Source organism: Camelus dromedarius, chromosome 14 (genome assembly GCF_036321535.1).
Source record: "Camelus dromedarius isolate mCamDro1 chromosome 14, mCamDro1.pat, whole genome shotgun sequence".
Classification (NCBI taxonomy): domain Eukaryota; kingdom Metazoa; phylum Chordata; class Mammalia; order Artiodactyla; family Camelidae; genus Camelus; species Camelus dromedarius.
Window position 1 is genome coordinate 25,012,533 of NC_087449.1, and position 21,508 is coordinate 25,034,040.

At 38.2% G+C, this 21,508-nt stretch overlaps 1 protein-coding gene across 3 annotated transcripts; it reads right to left on the minus strand.

Moving 5' to 3' along the window:
• Positions 1-27: 27 nt before the first annotated feature.
• USP1 (ubiquitin specific peptidase 1) lies at positions 28-11,273 on the minus strand. Of its 3 annotated transcripts, none has more exons than XM_031465277.2 (10): positions 11,133-11,273; positions 10,382-10,490; positions 8,761-8,999; positions 7,348-7,468; positions 6,690-6,794; positions 5,989-6,149; positions 4,239-4,924; positions 3,386-3,556; positions 2,513-2,714; positions 28-1,534 (listed from the first exon to the last, which is right to left on the minus strand). In XM_031465277.2, the coding sequence occupies exons 3-10, from the start codon at positions 8,928-8,930 to the stop codon at positions 799-801; spliced, it is 2,352 nt and encodes a 783-aa protein (XP_031321137.2). In that variant the 5' UTR covers positions 8,931-8,999; positions 10,382-10,490; positions 11,133-11,273; the 3' UTR covers positions 28-798. The 3 variants fall into 3 exon arrangements, with proteins under 3 accessions (XP_031321137.2, XP_064349581.1, XP_031321136.2); XM_064493511.1 differs by lacking the exon at positions 10,382-10,490 and adding an exon at positions 9,844-9,978 and having other exon boundaries at positions 11,133-11,272; XM_031465276.2 differs by lacking the exon at positions 10,382-10,490 and having other exon boundaries at positions 11,133-11,272.
• Positions 11,274-21,508: the final 10,235 nt, after the last annotated feature.

A 21,508-nucleotide genomic window follows, 5' to 3' on the forward strand; every position in this document is an offset into this window, starting at 1 on the left:
TGCAAGTAAAAAAAAAAAGCTCAAGCATTTATATACATAGTTACGCAGTTTAAAATTTATTGACCTCCTGGTTTTTAAAAAGTTAAATTTAAGGTCATACCTCTAAGTTTGTTGTACTGCATACAGACCATGCAGAGTATGCCTGTGAAGAGACACAAAGTAGTCCATGCCCAAAAAGATTTACTAGAGTACAGAACAGTCTTCATAAATACATATAAAATCCTTGTCAAGATAGAAGGGGACTGACAATCCACGTTTTCTGAGCCACTTTTCAAAGTTGATTCAAGGCACAAAATGTACACCATTGTGAATACACACATAATCCAGACTTTGTGCCTCTAACACAGCCCATCAAAGATCTGGCTTCATGACTTAGAAAACTAAATGTACTGAAATGAGATTCTGCTTCTTAGCTGAAAACCCACAGGACCTATAAACATCGTGTAGATAATTACTCCAAAATATGGAGATACAAATACAAGCACTTTATTTTAAAAAGCAAACACAAAAGATAGGTGTAAATTCAAAAGTGTTTAAATGCTTCCATTTTGAGTAATTCAATTAAGAACCTATACAAGTTTGTTCCCAGAAGCTAATGCATCACTAGTCTCTACTAAGGAAATGAATTCTAAAAATTAACATGGTTTTCAATAATTCAAATTTCACTATTTATATAAAAGCCTAGAGAGACCAATATCCAGTAGCTTCAAAAGATAAGCTAAAGACTTCTGATACCATCAGTTGTACCAATGTTTGTCCAAGTCTGTTGAATATATACACAAGGAAAATACACTCACTCTATAATTTCTTATAAAATAGCAAGTAAGGAGTAGATGTAGGAGATGTAGAAGGGGAAAGAGAATTCAGGAAGTCCTTCTCTTCGGTAACTTTCACTTCAGAATCATCAAAAAGCAACCACTTCCCCTCATACTCCTTTAAGCTTTGTACTACATATGAAATTTTGTTCTCAAATCCACTAATGTTAATGCCTGTTTGGTCACTGGATTCCTTGTTTCTATCAGATTCATGGGTCCCATTAGTACCATTAGCCTCAGAATTTCTATTTTCAGCCAATGCTGTACTGGCAGCTTTATCAGGATTAGATGCTTTGTTGTACAACTCATAATCTGCTTTACTCTTTTGTCCTCCAAGAAGTCCAATAGCTTCTACATTTTTTTTGTTCAAAACTTTACTTGGCTGTGTATTTCCACTGGCTCTAATTGACACTTCTTCATCGTCATAATTTTCAACCACACCCCTTGCTTCCTCCTCATTCAGTGGTTCTGGCTTACCAATTTCACACATTTGGTCGACCACAAAATTTTCCTTATCTAATTCTAAACTGTTAAGGTCAGTGACTTTAACAGAAGCAGTATAATGCCCACTACTGATGGTAATGCCACTATGCATCACAACCGCAAATAATCCATAGCTGTCGTTGGTTGGCTTTGTGCTCCATTCTTCTAGTGACAATTTAAGAGGTGTCAGTAAAGGGGTGTTGATCTTGGAAAGTCCACCACCGTAACAATCAAACCTTTGGAAGAAAAAAAAGGCTTTGTAGGATTTCATTTTATATATATTCCATTTTACAACCAGTGTGAAACCAAGTAAAAATCTGAATGAACCCTTAATATTTAGTGCTCACAATAAAAACAAGTCCTCAATTTTATATATTTACACTGAAGAAAAAATACTAAAATAAATACTAATATTCAGGTGTTTCTGTGAAGGATATATGGCACTTTCCCTCAATTTTATTTTCCTAATTTTATGCAGTAAGAAAATAAGTAGCATTTTAAAAACACTTAATAAAATGTAAAGGATTTTGAAGTTAAGTCATTTTATTGTGAAGTCTGCCTCTAACCAAGATTTGGGGACCAAAAAAAAAAAAAAATAGTACTATAGCGAAGAAAAAGTCCACTGAAAGAAATAATTGTATGTCATCTTCTGGCATAATAAAATGTGTGGTGAGCCACTGGGAAGCTCTCATGTAATTTCAAACAATTCATTAATATAGGAAGGAATAAAATCTACAATGACACCATATATACATGCCAGAAAAAGTCAGAGACCATTCAAAATGTAATTGGCATTTTTATATTTATTATTTAATTGCTTTTAGATAATTAAATTTTGAGCTACAGAATAATCTCTCAAATTGCTCAAAAACTAGTTTGTTCAAAGACTAGTTTGATTTCCCAGCTTACCTTAAACTAATTTTGGCTTTTTTCTCCCCTCAAATAAAAACTTGATGTATATAAAATTTATTCCCTATTTTATTAATTCAACTAAAACTATCCAATAAGGAATGAAAATGAAAAGATGTATGAACAAATTATAGAACACGCATTCATACCAAAAGGATTTAAGCGGCTGCGTTTTTACAGGGAAACTGTTAATAAGAGAACAAACTTTTCGAAGGCAATCTTTATAAATTACTTTATTTCAATAGTTTCTATTATACTATTTTGTTACTATTATAGTATTTTGAACAAAACTTTATAATACTCACTCCAGGCCACTAGCCGCAAAGCACTTCAAATGAATAGTTATAACTTCAGGCATTTTGTCAAACAAAAGACTTCGTTCGGCTTCAGTATAATGATGACAATTTTCACAGAAATATTTATCTTCTCCTACAATCCTCTCCACCGAAGCAAACTGTGAAATTGCCCATCTCAGGGTCTTCATTTCTGTTTTGGGCTCTGGAGAAACTACATAAGAGAATCCTTTCACTTGCAAATGAAAAATCTCCCAGAAATTTAAAACTTAAGCTACAAAGTTCCATGTTCAAAATTAGCATGTAATTTCAATTGACTAATCCTTCCCAAATAACTATTTTTTTTTATTTTCAGAAACCCTCACCAGAAGTTCATCCTCAACAGTGCACATACCTTTAAATATAAATATCTGCTCAGCCAAAAAATACTGAGGTGACAGGGACAGCAAAATCAAGATAACCCTAGTCTCTTTAGTTTATATTTAAAAGCCAACAATATCTGAATAGGTAAACCAGTCTCATGATCAACTTCCCATGACATTACCAGACTTTTTGTAGTTTATACTGACAAAACAGTGGCTCAAATATTGTGTTAACAAAAATATCAGTAGCTCTGAGAGACTGAGGCACCCCAAAATTAACTTACTTAAAGCATTTCGCTTTCTCATTATAACAATACTCTACACATCAAAATAAAGATGCCACAATTTCCCCAATGCTGTTAACTATTAGCAAATGAAGCTATATAAGCAGAAAGATTTTTATTATACCAAAGACACTAAGAGCCAGCTTTTTTCTCAATAATTATACAAGCTACGTATTAGTCTGTTTTATTGAAGAAAACTAATTATCCCATGGTCCATACAAGACTCCAATTTTGCTTACTTTCAGAACTCTCCTCAGCTTTGGAAAGCTCATCTTCTTGTACTGGTACACTGATATCTTGAAAATCTTCTCTTCTTTCTGTTAAACTTTCACATTCCAAGCAACGAGTTCTTAATACCAGCTGACCTTGAAATAATTTCTCCACTAGCTCAAAACCAATTTGCTCTGTGCCTAAAACAAAAAAGAAAAACAATCTATATAGATGAGGTTTTCAGCACAGCCCAAATAACCATTAATCCACTTAAAGCAGATCATAAATAAAAGGCTGATTTCCATATCTCAGCTCGCTTATTAGGTGACTTATTCATGAAATACACATTCCCTATAAAGATAATTTCGAATATAAATTGCTGTTCTCTCTAAAAAAGTTTCACACAATTGTCTTAACTCCCTTCCCAAAGACACCCCAAAGGATGACACTTTTGGTAAAATCATTAACCATGTCAATCTACACATTTCCCCTGAGATCTGTACAAAACTAGGTAGAAATCCAGTTCAGGTATGGTGTAACTACTTAGTTCTCTACTTTAAAACTGCATTTTGCTAAATGCAATTTCCTTCATGAATTGTCAAATACTTCGTATGTAAGAGGGTAAAATATTCTCCTTCTATTAATATGTATTAAACTCTTCTAGTTTATAAACATGAATTACTATTACCTTAAGACTACTGAGGTTTATATACACACACAAAATACATGAGCATAGTGCTTAAGACACCAGTTCATACTGTTAAATTTCTCTTAAAACATTAGTCAGATATTATACTGCACATGTATCTAAAAAGAAAATTCCAATTCTGCAGTTGTTAATCCTCCTAACCTATCAATGTCCAAGAATAAATTATTACTGACCTTTGTTTATGGGCTTAACTTCATTAACATTAATGGGCATAACATTATTCCCTGGAGATTCAAGTTCACAACCATTAGCTGTGTCATTTTCACAACTCCCCAAATCCTCTTCAAGATCATATTCATTTTCTTCAGACTGTCCTTTGGATCCTTGGTTGGTGGTTATTTTCCCCAGACTACAGAATTTAGAAAGAATGCTGGGTTGCTTAGTTGCAGACTTTAACCAATTTATTTTAACTCTTGATTTCTTTTGTGAGGCTCTTGCACTCTCACTTTCAGAGAGGTACTTGGGGATTATTTTAGGAGGAATCTCTAATGTGTCACCTGTAGCTTTTCTCTTTGATCTGGTTTGTCTCTGGTTTTCTTCCAATGACTGGTGATCCTTGGAGACTTTGACTTTTTTCTTCATGCTACCAAATTCAGTGTCACTTTTTCTTTTCCCACTTCCTTTTGGGAGTTTTTCTTTAAAATCTTCAGAATGCCTCACATTGTCCACCTCCGTGCTGTTATTACCACTTACTTCCTCTTTCTGTTGTTTTTCTTCTACCTTAGTAGATAACTCTGCCACATTTTTTACTTCTTCTTTTTTTAGGAGTTGGCATGTTTCTTGAATGTTTCCCAAAATACATTGTAATACTTCCTGTGCATCATGCTGTAGATATCCTTCATACATAGGGTTGAGTTCCCTATAAATAAAAATTTCCATTCATCTATTCTAGTTTTGAAGATACAATAAAAAAAACCTTTCTATACAGAAATGAACTCATTTATAGGGATATCATAAATTATTTTAAAAGCCCCAAAACATTTACTCAGCTACTAGTTTGAAACTTACCTAAACTTGTAACTAAAGAAAACAAATTTAACCTCATTTTCATTATCAGATACTCTGATCTTCTAAATATTGTTAATAATAGCTAATATGTACATAGTGCTTACTATGTCCAAGTTTTAGTCAAAATGCTTTTTATATTATATGTATAACATAATTCTCATGATAACACTATGAAGTATTACTATCACCACTATTTATACAGATAAGGTAACTTGCTCAAGGTCATAGAGAGGCAAAGCCAGGATTCAAACCTGCTCCTGGCCACACTATTCTGCCCCTTAACAAATGTACGACAATGTATTACATTTCAATCTATTCCTAAACTAAATGATTAAATCATTTTAAAGACTTAAGCCCTTTAATATTTTAAATAAGACTTTTTTATATATAGAATAAAATTTCATTTTTTAAGACAATACACAAATCTAGTCCAGTTAACTACTAGTTCTCTTCTAAGCACAAACAAAAATAGAATATTTGGAATTTACAGTTCTTGTGAATATTCTGAACATATAGCTATATAATTCCTAACCTGAAATCCTTAGTACCAAATATATTTGATAATTCAGAAATTTTTAGATTAAAATAGACAATATGGCAGAGTAAAATATGTATTGCCAACACGATGGGGACAGTATCCCATAATTACACTCATTACTACTTCTACAGGAAAGTGTAGGAATATCTGCATTACAGATAAATATGAATAAAGACTATAAACAGCCTCATACAAATTCAGATCTAATGAAATTTATAAACAATCTTAAGAAAACATTTCCAGGTTTTGAGCCTCTGGGATATTAAGGATTGTAGATCTGTAGTTTCGATTTTCCTTGCCCTTTATTCACCCCACTTGTTCACATTATCTCTCTCTTCCAAAGAATTAGAATCTTAAAATTATGTAACAGGCTATACCTGAGTGTGTTAAGCAGTCGCCTTGGCTGAGTAGCAAGTTCATCAGTATATTTCTCCGGATTTAAGAGAAAACTAGCCTGAAGCTGTTCAACTGAAATGATCAAGGACTGTAAGCTGCATATTAGTTCATAACTTGCCAAAGAATCTTCTTTGCAATTTCCCTGTCAAGAAACACACAAGCCAATATTTTTATTTATGAACAAATTAAGTACCTTCTCCCCTCCTGTCTTTGTCTCACTATACAATACCAGTTTCTCTAAATTTAATTTCATAACACTAATTTTATGGGGGTATACAAATAAACTTAAAAATTTTAACAGTAGTTTTGGTTACTTTCTATTATGTGGGTGATAATGGTTTTATAATAATGTAACTCACAGGTTTCTTAAAATTTACTTAAATGTTAAGAATGAATCAATTTGAAAAAATAGATAAATAACGGGGTAAAAATATGATAAATTGTGATGGCAGTATACAAATGACAATGTTGAATAGTAAACAAATTAAAGAACTGAAGAAAACACTCTACAAAAGGGGATAATTTAGTTAGCTACTGCACAATGAAAAATAACTGCCTTTCTGACAACGTAAGATAATGAAAACTTCAATTCTCAGATTCAGTTTAAGAGTTTTTGTCATCTTCCCAAATCCTGTTGTATCTATTTCTAAGCAAGTGAATTTCCATTAATTTTATTTTTTACCTTATCTTTTTGATTGGCTTCATCTTTTAGGGCTTCTTTCTTCCTTGAAATAATATTAAATAAGTGCTTCACTCCAGACTTAAAACCAGGACAAAAATATAATACCTATAAAATGTGAGATTATGTGTTTACTGAACAAACAACATACTTAAAAATCATTAAAACACTATCATGCTTTTTGTGGAGCATGTTTAAATGTGCATTATTTAAAATTTTTATATTAAGATTGGTGTCCAAAATTGGTCTGTATTTCATTATAGTAGCCTACTATCTTCTTCCCCTCAGTGGCACCACAGCAGAGCCTGACCAGATACAAGGGTACACATAAAACAGATATGGTTCCTAGGGTTAAAATACATACAACAATAGCATGAGGAATCAGGCAGAAAAACTAAAGGTTTGGCATCTTCAGTTTAACCAAGGTCTACTCAATTTTGCTATCCCAATTTTATTTATCACTTTCTCTTACCCCAAAGGGCGTTTGTAACATGCAGTTTAGAATCATGATTATTTTACTCCATTCTGGCTTATTTACAGTCAAAAGCAAGACAGTAAGGACAATTGAACTCTTCCAATAACCTGAAATTCTCAGAAGACATTAAATGTTACATCATTCTTTGCCTACTAAAGTTTGTATTTATATAGCAAAACAACTTACCTGAAGTATACTATTAAGATAACAAGTATTGCCAAGATTATTCAGTCCCACAAATGGTAACAAGTTTTCTCTCTTCTCACAGTTTATAGGTGAGGACTGTGCTGCAGGAACAACTTGATCACTATTAAGTACAGAAGGGAGAAAGGCATACTGAAGTAGATTGTTAAACAAAGATTTAAGATTGTAGTAATGGAAGTAATAAGTAATAATGGAAATATTACTTCCTTATATTTAGTCTTTTTCCAAAAGTTGTACCCTCTGAAATTCAGATGACACTTTAAGAGAAAAAATCTGTTCAAGTGCAAAAATTGCTATACACCCAGAGTAAAAGTTTTACAAGTACTTTAAAAATACTGTTTTACTCAACAAGCATCAAAGCAATTCCATTAAAGGGCTGTTAATCCCACTTTACAGAGCAGAAAATTGCAGAACTGGTACTGTGATTTGTTAAGCCAACCTGACATTTTAATCAAGTAGTTAACTCTGAATAGAAACCTGGGAATAATCTATGACAATACTTGGGAGAGGCTGCACTAAGTCAGGTTCCGTTAAAAAGAGATTAAGAGGAAACAGAGTCTATGAAGATAATTATATAGCTATCCTTCACTTAAAAATGAATTGTTCAAGTTTACAATACTTTTACCTCAGTTTAACAACAGTCCTCACAGCATTTTTATTTGTTTTACAGTTGCCAGCTATTACTCTAATACCTCCAAGTGTTTATTGGCATGATTGCTGGTGAACAAAAGGTTCAAACACAATCTCCTAAACTGATTATTGGTAAATATTACTAAATTACAAAGGAGACCGAATCTACTTTAGTCATACAGCAGACTGCTTATGTGTTGAAGGAGCAAGTGTGGACTCCAGCTAGAGCAACTCTTGGTGGAATAAAGTATTCCATCTTGTTCTCATTTCTTTTCAGCCACTGAAAGATTTATTTGCATCAAAAGCATCTAAGATTATTTTAAATATAATTTGCAATTGTACACCTCGAATAATTTGCAACTGTACACCCCCAATAGGTATGACTACAAAGTTTAACTATGTCAGGTAACTGTCAAGTCTTCTGAGCAAAAAAACCCCCACAAATTTCTTTAGTCTTACACAAAATGTGCTGCACTACAAACAAGTTTAAATTGAAAAATAATTTTAGTAAATGAGTATTTCTCCAAGTCACCTGCTGAGCACAGTTTACATGAGTTAACATTATAGATGTATAGACGTGGGGAACCACCAGTTTTACTGACTACACTGCTAGACTTGCCTCTCTAATGGGGCTTTAGGTTTTTGTTTGTTTGGCCTCTATGGACTATCAGGTCACCATGTCTGTAGATATCAATCCAGTTCACTGCTCTTCCACTGATGCATAATTTTAAAAGTACAGAAATATACTTAAAATAACATACATACATTTCAGATCCTCTATATTCAGAAGCTTTTTCTTCATTTTCTTGAGAATCCGTGAAATCTAAGGCTCTCTTGGTTTCCTTTTTCTGGAAAAACTTCAAGGAAAGTCTATTTTTTTTTGATGGACTACCTCTTGAAAGCCCATTACTTTCACTAGGTATGACACCAGGCATTTTCTCTTCAAATCCCAAGGAGTTGACAAGAATTAATTTATACAAGGACCTTGTAATCACCAATCATATCTGTTAATCACAAAGAAAAAGTTATTAGTTTTCAGTTATCAGCTGTAGGCAATAAAATCACCATTTCTGAAAACAAATTTACCAAGGAATGGTACTAATTATAAAACTTCATATTTGAAAACCAAAACCAAATGCCTGGCAATAACAGGCACTCAAGGTTTATCGCTTAAATGAAGGAGCTTGCCATTTGTCCTTAACTTTCTTAAATAACCCAAAAAATCAGATACTTAACTTTTATTAGTCTATCACAAAATACCCCATTTTAGTAGGAGACCTATAGTAAAGAAATATTAAATTAAAAACTATTATGTATCAGTTCATTCAGAAAACACTGAGCAAATACCATCTCTAACTCTAAAGTAGGAGGTAAGAAACAGAGGGATGAATGGGAAAGTCAAAGGAGTGCTGTAAGTGACTAAGATCTCCTTCCAAGGCTTTTTCTAGTTATTAATATGAACACGTGAAATAAAGTCTCTAAAAATATATTTAAAGTATAATTTGCACACAAGAAAAGGCACAGATCTGATGTTAAGCTTACACCTAAAAACTTGTGTGAAAAGCAATAAACCATATGCAAAGGTGAGATAATGGTGTAAAAAAACTGCTATACTTTGTGTATATCAAGTTCTTAAGCGCTAGAAGCCACAATGTACTACTGATTTTCTGAAACATTTTTTTAAACAATAGGATTTTTTAAAATACTGCCGTTAAGTAGGGAAAAAAGATGATTTGATTTTGTCTTGTGCAAACTTTCTTCCGTTTTAAAACAAATTTTGGATTTAAAAAAAGGGCTGTGTTTTTGGTAGTTATTTTACAATTCACTTCTATTTTTCATGAGGATTACCTGGGGACAAATATCTGACTGGAGTATTACCAGAAAATTACTTGAGTCCGAAAGTTCAGCAATGACTTTCAAATATAGGTAGAGTAACAGGATGAACTAAATTCCGTCCTTAATAAGCATTCCACTCCGCTGCACCTGATATGAGAATTGACAACACTGAACTTAGCACGGAAACCACCTTTTTGAGACAACTCAGGAATACCTGGAAAGCCGACCAATTTCCCCATGAGCTCTCCAACTCAATTTACTGCCCTGGCCACTTAATGCTACCGATGAAATGCTATTGCGAATGATAAACCAGCCTGCACTAAGGTGCCAGGGATCTCTAAGCATCAGTGATTCCTGAAAAAGGGTTTTCTTAGGAGCCAATTCTAATGACAAAAACTAGACTGTCATAAACTGGACTAAGAGACAGAGTAACCAGACTTCAGTAAATATAAGAAAAAAATGACCAAGCAGCTGAAGTTACAGTATTAATCCTAATTAATAAACCAACCCTCAAGGCTCCTCAAAGCAATAATTAAACATTCAACATTACCTAAAATATAACATTTTATCAGGTGCCGTATCTGATGCTATACCGGTTCTTGCTCCTGGCTGTTCTTATCACTGTGGGTTGTTACCTCAAAAATGTTTCTCCCATAAATCTAAATCAAGTTTCGCAGAAAACACAATAAATCGAAAGTTAGATGTTCTTGAACAAACGACAATGTAAACACTTTTAAGTCTCATTAGTTTTAAGTTTTTTCCTTTATAACAAGGCACGACTTAATTCCAACTTTTCACAAAAAATGTAAAACAAGGATAATATCCTTGACAAAGGTTTAAGACACGTGGCGTTCTAAATACTTGTAGAAAAGTTAAAGTTAAGCTGCGCGGTAAAATGTAGCAATCACCGACACAGGATAACGTGAGTGAAAGCATTTCTCCTCCCTACCCCGCGCACTCTAGGAACGGAAAAGAAAGTGAAAAAAAGACGGGATGGTGCTGATGTCCGTGCCCGTCAAAGGCGGTATGGGCTGGGAGGGAGGCCGGCGGGTGGCGTCCGCAAGCGGACCCGCCGCTCCGGGCCCCTTCGCCGGTGGAGTTGGCCTATTTATGCCCGGCCCGCACCTGCCTCGAGTCCCCGGCGGCAGCAGGAGGGGGTGCCCCTCCCGGGGCACAGAGGGCTCCGCTGGCAGCTCGGCGAGGGCGCAGCACCAAAGGAGCCGGGGGTCCTCCCCGCGGCCCCCTCCGGCGCCCGCCGAACTTGCCCCGGCACCGGCCCCTCCTCTCCAGGCCCTCCTTACCTGGTCATGGCCCAAAGAGAGGTCCGCGGCGGTGACACCGGCGAGTCCAATCGGGGAGTGTGTGGATGCGACAGGTGAGCCCTGCCCCGAGCCCGCGGGGCCCCCGGCCCAAGCAAAAGCTGGTCGGATCGCCCTCCCCCGCGGGGGAGTGACCATTCGCTCAAAAGCGGGAATCCGGGCTGCCGCTCCGTCCTGCCTGGCGCCGGCACCAACTACATCCCCAGAGCGGCGCCTGCCCGCGCCCGCCCCCGCCCCGGGACGGCAGGGAGCGCCAGGAGCAACCCCGATTGCCCGGCGCCTGAACCGCTAGGGTCTTCCCCACTCCACCACCGACGGGAACTTGGCGCGTTTTCCTGAGTCTCAGGACCCCCGTGTTTTAGCCTCCGCCCGCGCCAGCGCTGCGATTGGAGGTGGCGTCCTACGAAAGTGCCGGTTCTAGTCTCCGCGCTGCGGAGACACGAAAGTCCGGAGCCCCCTCGCGACGGCCACTCGCTCCCCTGGCACGTACGGGCTCCGGAACTAGCTGGAACAGTAGTTGCCCCAAGCTCCTAACGGGTTCTGCAGTTTCAAACAGCGCAGGCAGCGTCACGGGCAGCCCGCGCGGGTCCTCGCTGAGGGCGCGCGCTAGGAGCTAGAGGCCTGGCTGGCGGGCTCGAGCCTCACACCCTTTTTTTTAACCATTCGTGCGCGCGAGTTGAGGGAAAAGCGTACGGGTCGGGAGACGGGACAGAGAAAAAAAAATGGGACGGGCGCCTTGCTTGAGAAGGAGACGCCAGGTGCTCAAATCCACCAATCCGTAACGAACAATCCCCAAATCCTGCCCCCCGCAGCCTAGGAGGAGCCAATCAGAAGTACATAGGCAAAAAGCCAACGGAGTAGGCGGGGAAAGGCAGTCCAGCCAATACCAAGAAGAAGGGAGGAAGGCTCCAGCCAATCATTGTTGTACAGACAGAGTGCTCCTCTGGAGCGGTTCCCCTCCTTCCGCTCTCATTGGCGCTCGAGTGCGCGCTTTCGCCGCGGACTGTTAAATCTTGCTCTGCGTTTTGTGAATCCTCGAAGGTGGGACGCCAGCGAGGGTGCGGTTTCCCGAGCGAGGCCCTCACAATAAGTCCCGCCCTCGATTCATGCGTACACACTCGGGCGGGGGTTACCCGGGAGACTAGTTTCGGAAAATGGCTGACCGCTTTGCTGGCTGCTCCTGGCTTGCGCTTTCGGTACGGAATCGCAGCCCCAGCCCCCGGGCCATCCAGTAAAAACAAGCGCCGCCATGGTAACAATAGATTCTCGACCGAGCACTGCAGAGCTGAGGCTCCTTTCTCAGCCCCTCCACGCCTCATTTTCTCCCGTTTACCCTTTGCCCTTCCCGGCCGGACAAGGAAACGAAAGAGCATTCTTAAGGCCCAGCTCTGGCTGGGGAAGCTGCAGAGGGTTCCTGCGCGCGCCTTACTAACAGGCTCCGCTGCTTTCTGCTTCCGTCTGTGTATGTTTGCCTTGGTGAGGTGACCTCAAAGCAAGGATGGCAGTTAAACAGGATAAGTTCAGTACAAACTCATTTAATTAAGCATGTTTTTATATGCCTCATATGTGCATTCTCCCAGGCGCTAAGGATACGGTGTGAATGAAATACATTCCCTGCTCCAAAGGGACTTTACATTCCAAAGAGGGTAGATGTTAAACTAAAATGATATAAAATAATACGAGTTATAGGGAAAGGAAATAAGGAGTGTGCTGTTTTAGGTAGTATAGTCTGACATTTGAGGAGATAGCTGAATGAAAGCGCAGCTAAGTTCAGGCAGGGAGAATGGCAAGTTACAAAAGTCCTCAGGCTTCTGTTCTGGAAGGAAGCACGGAGCCCAGGGTGCTTAGAGCACATGAGCCTACGTGTGATTTATGTGGGAAAAGAGATGAGTGACATGGGCAGGGTTTAAGCAGGGTAAGGAGATGGGAGTCTTCTGAGGTTTTGAGCTAGGGAGTGGCATAGTTTGTAAAGTGGCTGCTTGTGGTGCATAGACTGTTGACCTTCATAAGTGCGAGCTGGAAGGTCACCTAGGAGGCTATTTCAGCAGCCCAGGGAGTAAATTATGGTGGCTTGGAATAAAGTGGTAGCAGTAGAAATGTTGAGAACTGGTAGGATTCAGGATGCATTTTGAAGTATAGCCAACCAGATCTGCTAATGGATAAGAAAAAAGAAACCAAAAAAGGACAAGGTTTGTTTTGTTTTGTTTTAAACCAAAGCAACTTGATAGTGGTTAGTCCTTTCTAAAACAGAGAACATTGGGATAATAATGGGTTTGGTGAGAGGGGTCATTGTTCTTAGACATTAAGACTGAGATGCCTATTTCACATGCAAATAGAGATATTGAGCCAACAGATATCAAGTTTGGAGCTCAGTAGAAAACTGAGATGAGAAGATACAAATTTGGGAGTCACCAAATGGTATTTAAAGCCACAACACTCGGAAAAAATCACCTAGGAGATACTTAATCCTGAAAAATCTGCAGGGCATTGATGACCTCTACCCTTACCAAGCCAGGAATTCTAAACCCAGATAACTGTAATTTTAGAATCAATATCCTTCCCAAATACCCATTTTAAGACAGACTTATAAAGCACCCAATGACATTTAAGATCATTTAAAAATCAAAATGGAACCAGGAGACCATTGTGGATGTGGTTTCAGACATGTTCCTGCATCACTGAGAACCTGAATTTTCTGAACTGTATCAAACTCCAGTACAACACCAGCCATTTTCAAAACAGTATCTGCTAGCAACTGCCAGCTGCAAACTTACGGTCTCAAGGTCTCTGCTTGTAACTATACAACCATCTCAGACCCCAGCCAGTACTTGCTTAACAAGCACCCTTCTTGCCAGCTCCAATCCTAATTCTTAACAATTTACGTAACTTTGCAGTTTTTGCCTATATAAGCCATTTTGTAGTTAGGTGGAACAAAATTCAAGTGCTCCTTGAATCTGTCTCCCGGGCTATAGTCCTCAGCTTGGCTTGAATAAAAAACTCTTGTCTATTCCTTGATATAGATTGCTTATGGATTATTTGTGTCGACACTACTAATCGTTGAGTTGGTTTATAAAAAGCACACTGATACACATGTGATCTCTAAACTGCCTAAAGAGATGTTAATGCTACTATTATTTGGTAAAACAGGCTCAAAACTAGATGTTTAGGGTTTTTTTGTTTGTTTTTGTTTTTACCATACTTGCAAGGGATTGATAATTCCTATTTGAGAGCAGAAAAGAAAGCACCCCAGACTCATGCCACGACCAGTACAATGTTGATATCCAAAATAGATAAGGACAGAATTAGAAATATAATTATAGGTCAGTCTCTTTGCTGTTGTGCACCATGGACTGGACTATCTCTCTTCTACTCTATAATAATCATTCAGACTCTATCAGGATGGATAATCAATTGTAGCTTCCTATTCTAATTTCCCTAATTCTAGTTTCTGATCTCAGTTGAGATCCTATTGTCAGCAGCCACTATTCTTCCTGTACGGTTTACATCAATGTTCAGTTGCAAAGAATGGAGTCCTTCCCCTGGTATAAGCAGGAAGAGCACTGACTACTCAGAACTGTTGATTAAAATAGACTCTAAAATTAGTTTTTCAGGAATGAGTCCCAAAGTCTTCACAGAACTAGGCCACCAAAGGAGTAGTGAGTCTTCTATGATCAAGAAATGATGATTTCTAAACTACAGTGCTCCCACAATGCCTGGGAAACCACAACCATCGGAGAGCTGCTTGTGCTGCCAACTGCAGAACCACTCGGTACCCACTGTGATCTACACCAGCACAGCACATGTCCCAAGTCCTGAATGTCAAGGCTCACAGAACTAGTAGCTGGACACCAAGACTTCTGCTAATGCTGCTTCAGAGATACCAAACACCTCCACAATTGCTCGTCAGCGGCAATGGCAGAAGCCTATGGATGCATATCAGGCTTGGTTTATCTCTGGCAGTAGAATCCGTGCAAAAATTTAAAAGGTTTCTGATCCTTTTGCTTTCGGTCAGTTCTCTGTGGGAGAAGTTACAGCTACAGTTCTTGCCTAGGTATAGTTTCCAAACCCAAAGACTCTATCTTTTATTTTCTGGCTTCTCCGTCCTCTGCAGCTACCCTTCTAATGACAGTTAACTTGGAGGCATCCGCAACAATGGGATTTAACAGGTTGACAGCGTTCTTAATCCAGTATTTGTCAGCCTCGTACAACTGAGTAGCAGGCATATTTCCTTCCAAGGCTTTTGTTCACAGGCACTGTTTCTATGTGCTCTGATTAGGAGATATATAAGAAGTTGGTTTTTTTTAGCCCTTTAGTGCTCCAAATTAGAGACTCTCAATCCACTTAGATTATAGACAGAGTTTCTCTTTTAGCAAAGCTATATTCCTTTCCATCTCTACTTGCAGACTGATTAGCTCAGGCCTGAGTTCATCACTCTAAGAACTTTGCTAAAAGTGGCAAGAAAAAGCCAGCAAATACCAAGGTTATAAGTTTTTCCAGTTATTTCCCTTCATGCCACAAATACCTTGCAGCTGGACAACAAGGGTCACCAGTTTATCTTGTGATATCTGAGTCTTTACCACCCACTGCCCAAATACTTTTACTAAGCCAACACCATATTTCTTTTAAGGTTATGTTATGTGCAGCACGAATTTATAGGGATCAAATTCTGCATCAGATAGGAGTAGGTTAATCTGCAAGAAGCAGAATAGTTTAAATGTCCTTATCCAAGACGAACATTTATCTCTTTATCACATAAACAGTGCAGGGGTAGGCAGCTAGGATGAGAAAGGTGATTCCGTGACCATCAGTGACCTAATTTCCTCCATTCTCAACATATAGCTTCCACCTATGGCCCAGTATGGCTGCTTAAATTCTATCCATCATGCCTACATTCTAGTAAGCAGGAAAGAGCTTTCTCTCAAAATATACTACTATGATGGCTCCTAGAAACATGGAAAAAACAATAATCTCCACCGAATGACACTAAAATGCCAGAAGTGCTAGGGCAGACAGGTAGGACAAGAAGTGATAAAAAGACTCAGGGAAGTGAATGTGCTCGAATGTACTATACTACGTACAGCCAGAAATTTATGATAATTATGTTCTGAAGGACGACCCGAAGGACACAGGGTTTACCAAGACCATAAGGAATGCAGTGGTGCAAAGGGCAGGAACATCCCTAAAAAGTTCAGTGGTGGCTCTCTGAAAGTCATGGCTGAAGGTAGCAGAGACCTCCCAGAACCTGGCTCACTGATAGCAATGGGCATGACAAGACCCCCAAAAATCGAGGCCCGGTGGCAGTGTTCAACTATCAGAAGCCAGAGGGTTACGATTATTATAATGTGGACCTGACCCACACAGTTATGGAAATGGTTAATAGAACATGGTATTTTTAGAGGCAATATAGATAGGCAGCCAAAAAAGGTCCTATTAATTTGTATCAGGAGAAAAAAAATCAAGGGTAGATGATCAGAAAGCTAAGTTCTGTCATCCAAAAAAGTCACAATTCCTCAGTCAGTTTCCACAACTGAGCCAGTCTGTAGATCTGGAACGCACTGACTGAAGAGGTCCCCAGGCGGAACGACACTGCTAGACTTCAACAAGTACAAATGGTAATGATTTCCCCAGTCCATCCCCGACTGGTCATCTACTTGGGTAATTGTACCTTGGGGAAATAGGAATACCCAGACATTTCAAGGACTGCTAGACACAGGGTCTGAACTGACATTGATATCCAGAGACCAGAAGCATCATCATGGCCCTCCATTAGAGTAAGGGCATAGAGAGGCCAGTTAGTAAATGGGATCACGGCAAGGTCCAACTCAGAGTTGGTCCACTGGATGTGTGGCCCCACCACTGGACCCACCAGTGGTCACAATCCGCAGTCCCCACATGTGTAACGGGATTGACCTATTTGGCAACTGGTAAATACACCTGTGAAGTAAAATCTATCATAGTTCGGAAGGCCAAGTGGAAGCCTCTGAAATTACCTCCCCTCTCCAGCCAAACATGGTATAGGAAATCAAAACAATATTGTATCTCAGGAGGAGATGGCAGAAACTAGTACCATTCACGAATTTAAAAAATACAGAGGTGCTGATTCCCATCATATCTCTATTTAACTCACCGTGTGGCCCTGCCAAAAATGGCTGGACCCTGAAGGATGAAAGTAGATTACTGCAAGCTCAACCAATTAGAAGCCCTGATGGCAGCAGCTATGCTAAATGTGGCATATTTGCTGGGGTAGATTAATATGGCCTCAGGTATTTGGGACACATCATTGATTTAGTGAACGCATTCTTTGGTTCAATCATAAGAAAGGATCAGAAACAGTTGGCATTCCCATGAAACAGACAAAAGTGCACATTTACAGTTTGGCTCAAGGCTATGTTAATATTCCTGCCCTCTGTCATAAAATATTCTGAAGACATCTGGACCTTCTGGACATCCTGTAGAATATCACATTAATCTATTACATCAATGACATCCTGCTGTTTGGGAAGCCAATGGATGATGGCTAACTGAAACATCAAAAATATGAACATGTTATCCAGGCAGGTGGAGGTAAATACCGAAGAATGAGCTAAAAGTTGAAGGAGGCTGCCTTGAGGAAATGGGACGTCTTGCTGGAAACATTTAACTCTTTAAATCATACACAATTTTGAAATAAAGCAAAAAACTTAAATTTTTAAAAAAGCATTGTAAATGAATTGTCTTCTGATTTCAACCCCTGGGGAAGGTCAGAGCAAACAGTACATTATTTGGGGTTGGGGTGACAATTCTTCCAGCCTGCACCTTCTGGATACAAGGTAAAAGAAGGCTCAGTATGTGAACCCTTGGCCTTCATCCAGCATCTTTAGTAATCACAAAAAGCAACCAAAAGAACAGCTGGGAAAACCACCATCCAGTAATTAAATTTAAATTTAAAAGATTATTTCCACAAATTAAAGTCTATTTAAAAGGTAAAATCCACTTGGCTTCAGAATTTTAAATTCTCTTCCACAACTAAAGCCCCAGGGTCAGGTGGGAGAACCTCCATGCCTATGAAAGGAACGCCCTGTCTCACTTCCTTAATGTTTTGTAACAATTTAGTAGATGAATGTCCGGCAGGTGGTTGGGTGCTGAGGGGGCAGCAGGAAGACTCATGAGCCTATTTATGTTTCACGGGAAGAGAGTCTTGTCTTTCTCATGCCATTAAAATTCTCTTATCCTTTGTATGTTTAACCCATCCTGAAAAGAGACCTACAGTTAAACTTCAACAACAGTATCTTTTCTTCTCTGAATAAAATTTACTTGAATAAAGTACTAAGTATTGGAGAGAAAATAAATTCTTATTCTTTTCTTTTGAGTATCATGATGGACTCATGGCTTTTTACAGTCTTGTTTTAATTAAGCATAATTTTTATTTCCTTTTTTGAAGCAAAATCTGTCACTTTTTTTTTAATGGAAGCACTGAGGATTGAACCACTCTGCCACTAAGCTATTTCCACAGCCCCCGCTCCCCAAACCTATCACATTTTTAACCTGTGTGGGCTCTTTAAACTGGTTTCCAGGGCCTCTCAACATTTCAAAAAACATCCTTGCCTCCTGGCAAATTCCAGGTCCATCATTAAAAATATTTTCTAACTAACTTGAGTATACCATATGTTGTTTTACCACATTACCTGTGTAAACCACAATATTATTAAATGTTTATAAGCCTTAATTTTAAAAAAAACTTATTTAAGTATGTCCTAAGTTGCTATTCACCATATATTATTTAACCATTTCATTCTGTGCTTTGAAAAGTCTTTTTTTTTTTCAATCAGACAAGAATACAGTTGGTTCTAATATGGAGAATGTGTCGATAATTTTGATGACATATTTTCCCCTTCTTTCAGCCCAACTAACTTGGAATTAGATTTCAGATAGACCTTGGTATGAAACCACCCCCAAACTTGGCGGCCTAAAATAACAACTTCTTACTTCTCACGATTTTATGGCTTGGCCGCTGGTTCTTCTGCTCGTCTTATTCCGGCTCCCTTGGTGGCTGCATTCAGCTGGTGGGTCACCTGTGGCCTGGGCTCAGTGAGTCAGCTGGGCCTTCCACTCCCTGTGGTTGCTCCTCCTCAAAGAGGCTGCACCGGTCTCCTCCACCAGGCGTCGACAGCAGCATTCCAAGAGGTCAAGTCCCAGTGCGCAAGCGTGTAACAAGCCTCTGCCTGCATTACTGCATTACGCTCCCTTCAACCAAAGCAAATCCCAGGCCCAGCCCAAAGTCAGCATGGGAGGGGTCTTCACAAGGGCTTGGATAGGGCAGGCAGCCTGAGTCTGGGGTCATTACTGCTGCAGTCTACACCAGTTGTCCTGTGAATATTATCTTAAAGTATAAATCCTACCACTCATGGATATATAAGACAGATGACCTGATATTAATACAGAATTTTATATGAGATCTGGTCAAATATCACCTTAACTATAGGTAGTTTTTATATACAAATATGTATTTCCTAGTGCCATTTTAAATGTTTTATCTAAGGCAGTTGAGTGTTGAGCTTTAATTTTTTACCTTTAAAAAAGTCTATAAATATATATTTAATTTGTATATAGTCCCAAAAGCCAATTAAGATTTTAAAAGCATTTTAATATTAAAATGCAATAAAATTAATATGTAATTAAGAATTATCACAAATATTACAATTTAAAAACTACACAATAAGCTTAAAGAAAATGCTTACTATGGGTTTGTATTTTATATTTTCATCTGTGACTTATAAAAACTAATTTAATATTGTTAAAATTACCATGCTACCCAAGGCAATCTACGGATTCAGTGCAATCCCTACTTATCAAAATACTGATGGCATTTTTCATAGAACTGGAACAAATAATTTTAAAATTTGTATGGAACACAGAAGACCTGAATAGACAAAACAATCTAGAGAAAGAAGAATAAAGCCTGAGGGATCATGATCCTTCATTTCAAATGACACTACTAAGCTTCAGTAATCAAAACAGTATGGTACCGGCACAAAAACAGACATATGGATCAATTGGATAGAATAGAGAGCCAGATGAACCCACATTTATATGGTCAGTTATTCTAAAACAAAGGAGGCAAGACTATACAATAGGGAAAAGACAGCCTTTTCAATAAATGGTGCTTGGAAAATGGGACAGATAAATATTAAAGAGTCAAATTTGACTACTTTCCCACACCATACACAAAAATAAACTCAAAATGGATTTAAGACGTACATGTAAGATCTAAAACCATAAAATTCCAAGAAGAAAACATAGGCAGTTTGCTTTTTGACATGGGTCTTAGTAATATTTTTTTGGCTATGTCTCCTCATGCAAGGGAAACAAAAGCAAAAATAAACAAATGGGACTACATCAAACTAAACAGTTTTTGTGTGGTGAAGGAAACTATCAATAAAACAAAAAGGTTAAAAAAAAAAAAACCCAAAAAACAACAACAACAAAAAACAAAAAGGTAGCCTACCGAATAGGAAAAGATATTTGCAAATGATGTATCTGATAAGGGGTTAATACCCAAAATACACAAAGAACTCATACAACTCAACTTCAAGAAAACAAACAATCTGATTAAAAAATGAGCAGAGGACCTGAATAGACATTTTTCCAAAGAGGACTTACAGATGGCCAATAGATAACATAAAAGATGCTCAACATAACTAATTATCAGGGAAATGCAAATGAAAATGACAATGAGGTATCACCTGACACCTGTCAGAATGGCTATCATCAAAAAGACAATGAACAAGTATTGGTGAGGATGTAAAAAAGGAACCCTCAGACACTGTTGGTGGGAATGTAAACTGGTACAGCCACTATGGAAATCAGTATGGCGGTTCCTCAAAAAATTAAAAATAGAACTATCATACAATCTAATAATTCCACTTCTGAGTATTTATCCAAAGAAAACAAAAACACTAATTTGAAAAGATACATGCACCCCTATGTTCATTGCAGCATTATTTACAATAGCCAAGATACGGAAGCAACCTAAGTGTCCATCAATAGATAAACTATCTATCTATCAATCATCTATCTATATTTTGTTTATTATACACGTGATAGAATATTACTCTGCCATAAAAAAGAGTGAAATCTTGCTATTTGCAACAACATGGATGGACCTGGGGAGTATTATGCTAAGTGAAACAAATCAGACAGAGAAAGATGCATACTGTATGATTTCACTTATATGTGGAATCTAAAAAACAAAACAAATAAACAAACATAACAAAACAGAAACAGACTCATAGATACAGAGAACAAACATATGGTTGCCAGAGGAGATGAGTGAAATAGATGAGGAAAATTAAGAGGCACAGACTTTCAGTTATAAAATA

What these genes read in the sequence shown, in the direction of transcription:
- USP1 (XM_031465277.2), bottom strand. Translation starts at nt 8,930, where the DNA reads ATGCCTGGTGTCATACCTAGTGAAAGTAATGGGCTTTCAAGAGGTAGT. An exon ending in ATCTTAATAGTATACTTCAG is followed by an intron (nt 6,795 to 7,347) that starts GTAAGTTGTTTT and finishes CACATTTTATAG; the next exon opens with GTATTATATTTTTGTCCTGG. An exon ending in AGCTGAGGAGAGTTCTGAAA is followed by an intron (nt 2,715 to 3,385) that starts GTAAGCAAAATT and finishes TCTCTTATGTAG; the next exon opens with TTTCTCCAGAGCCCAAAACA.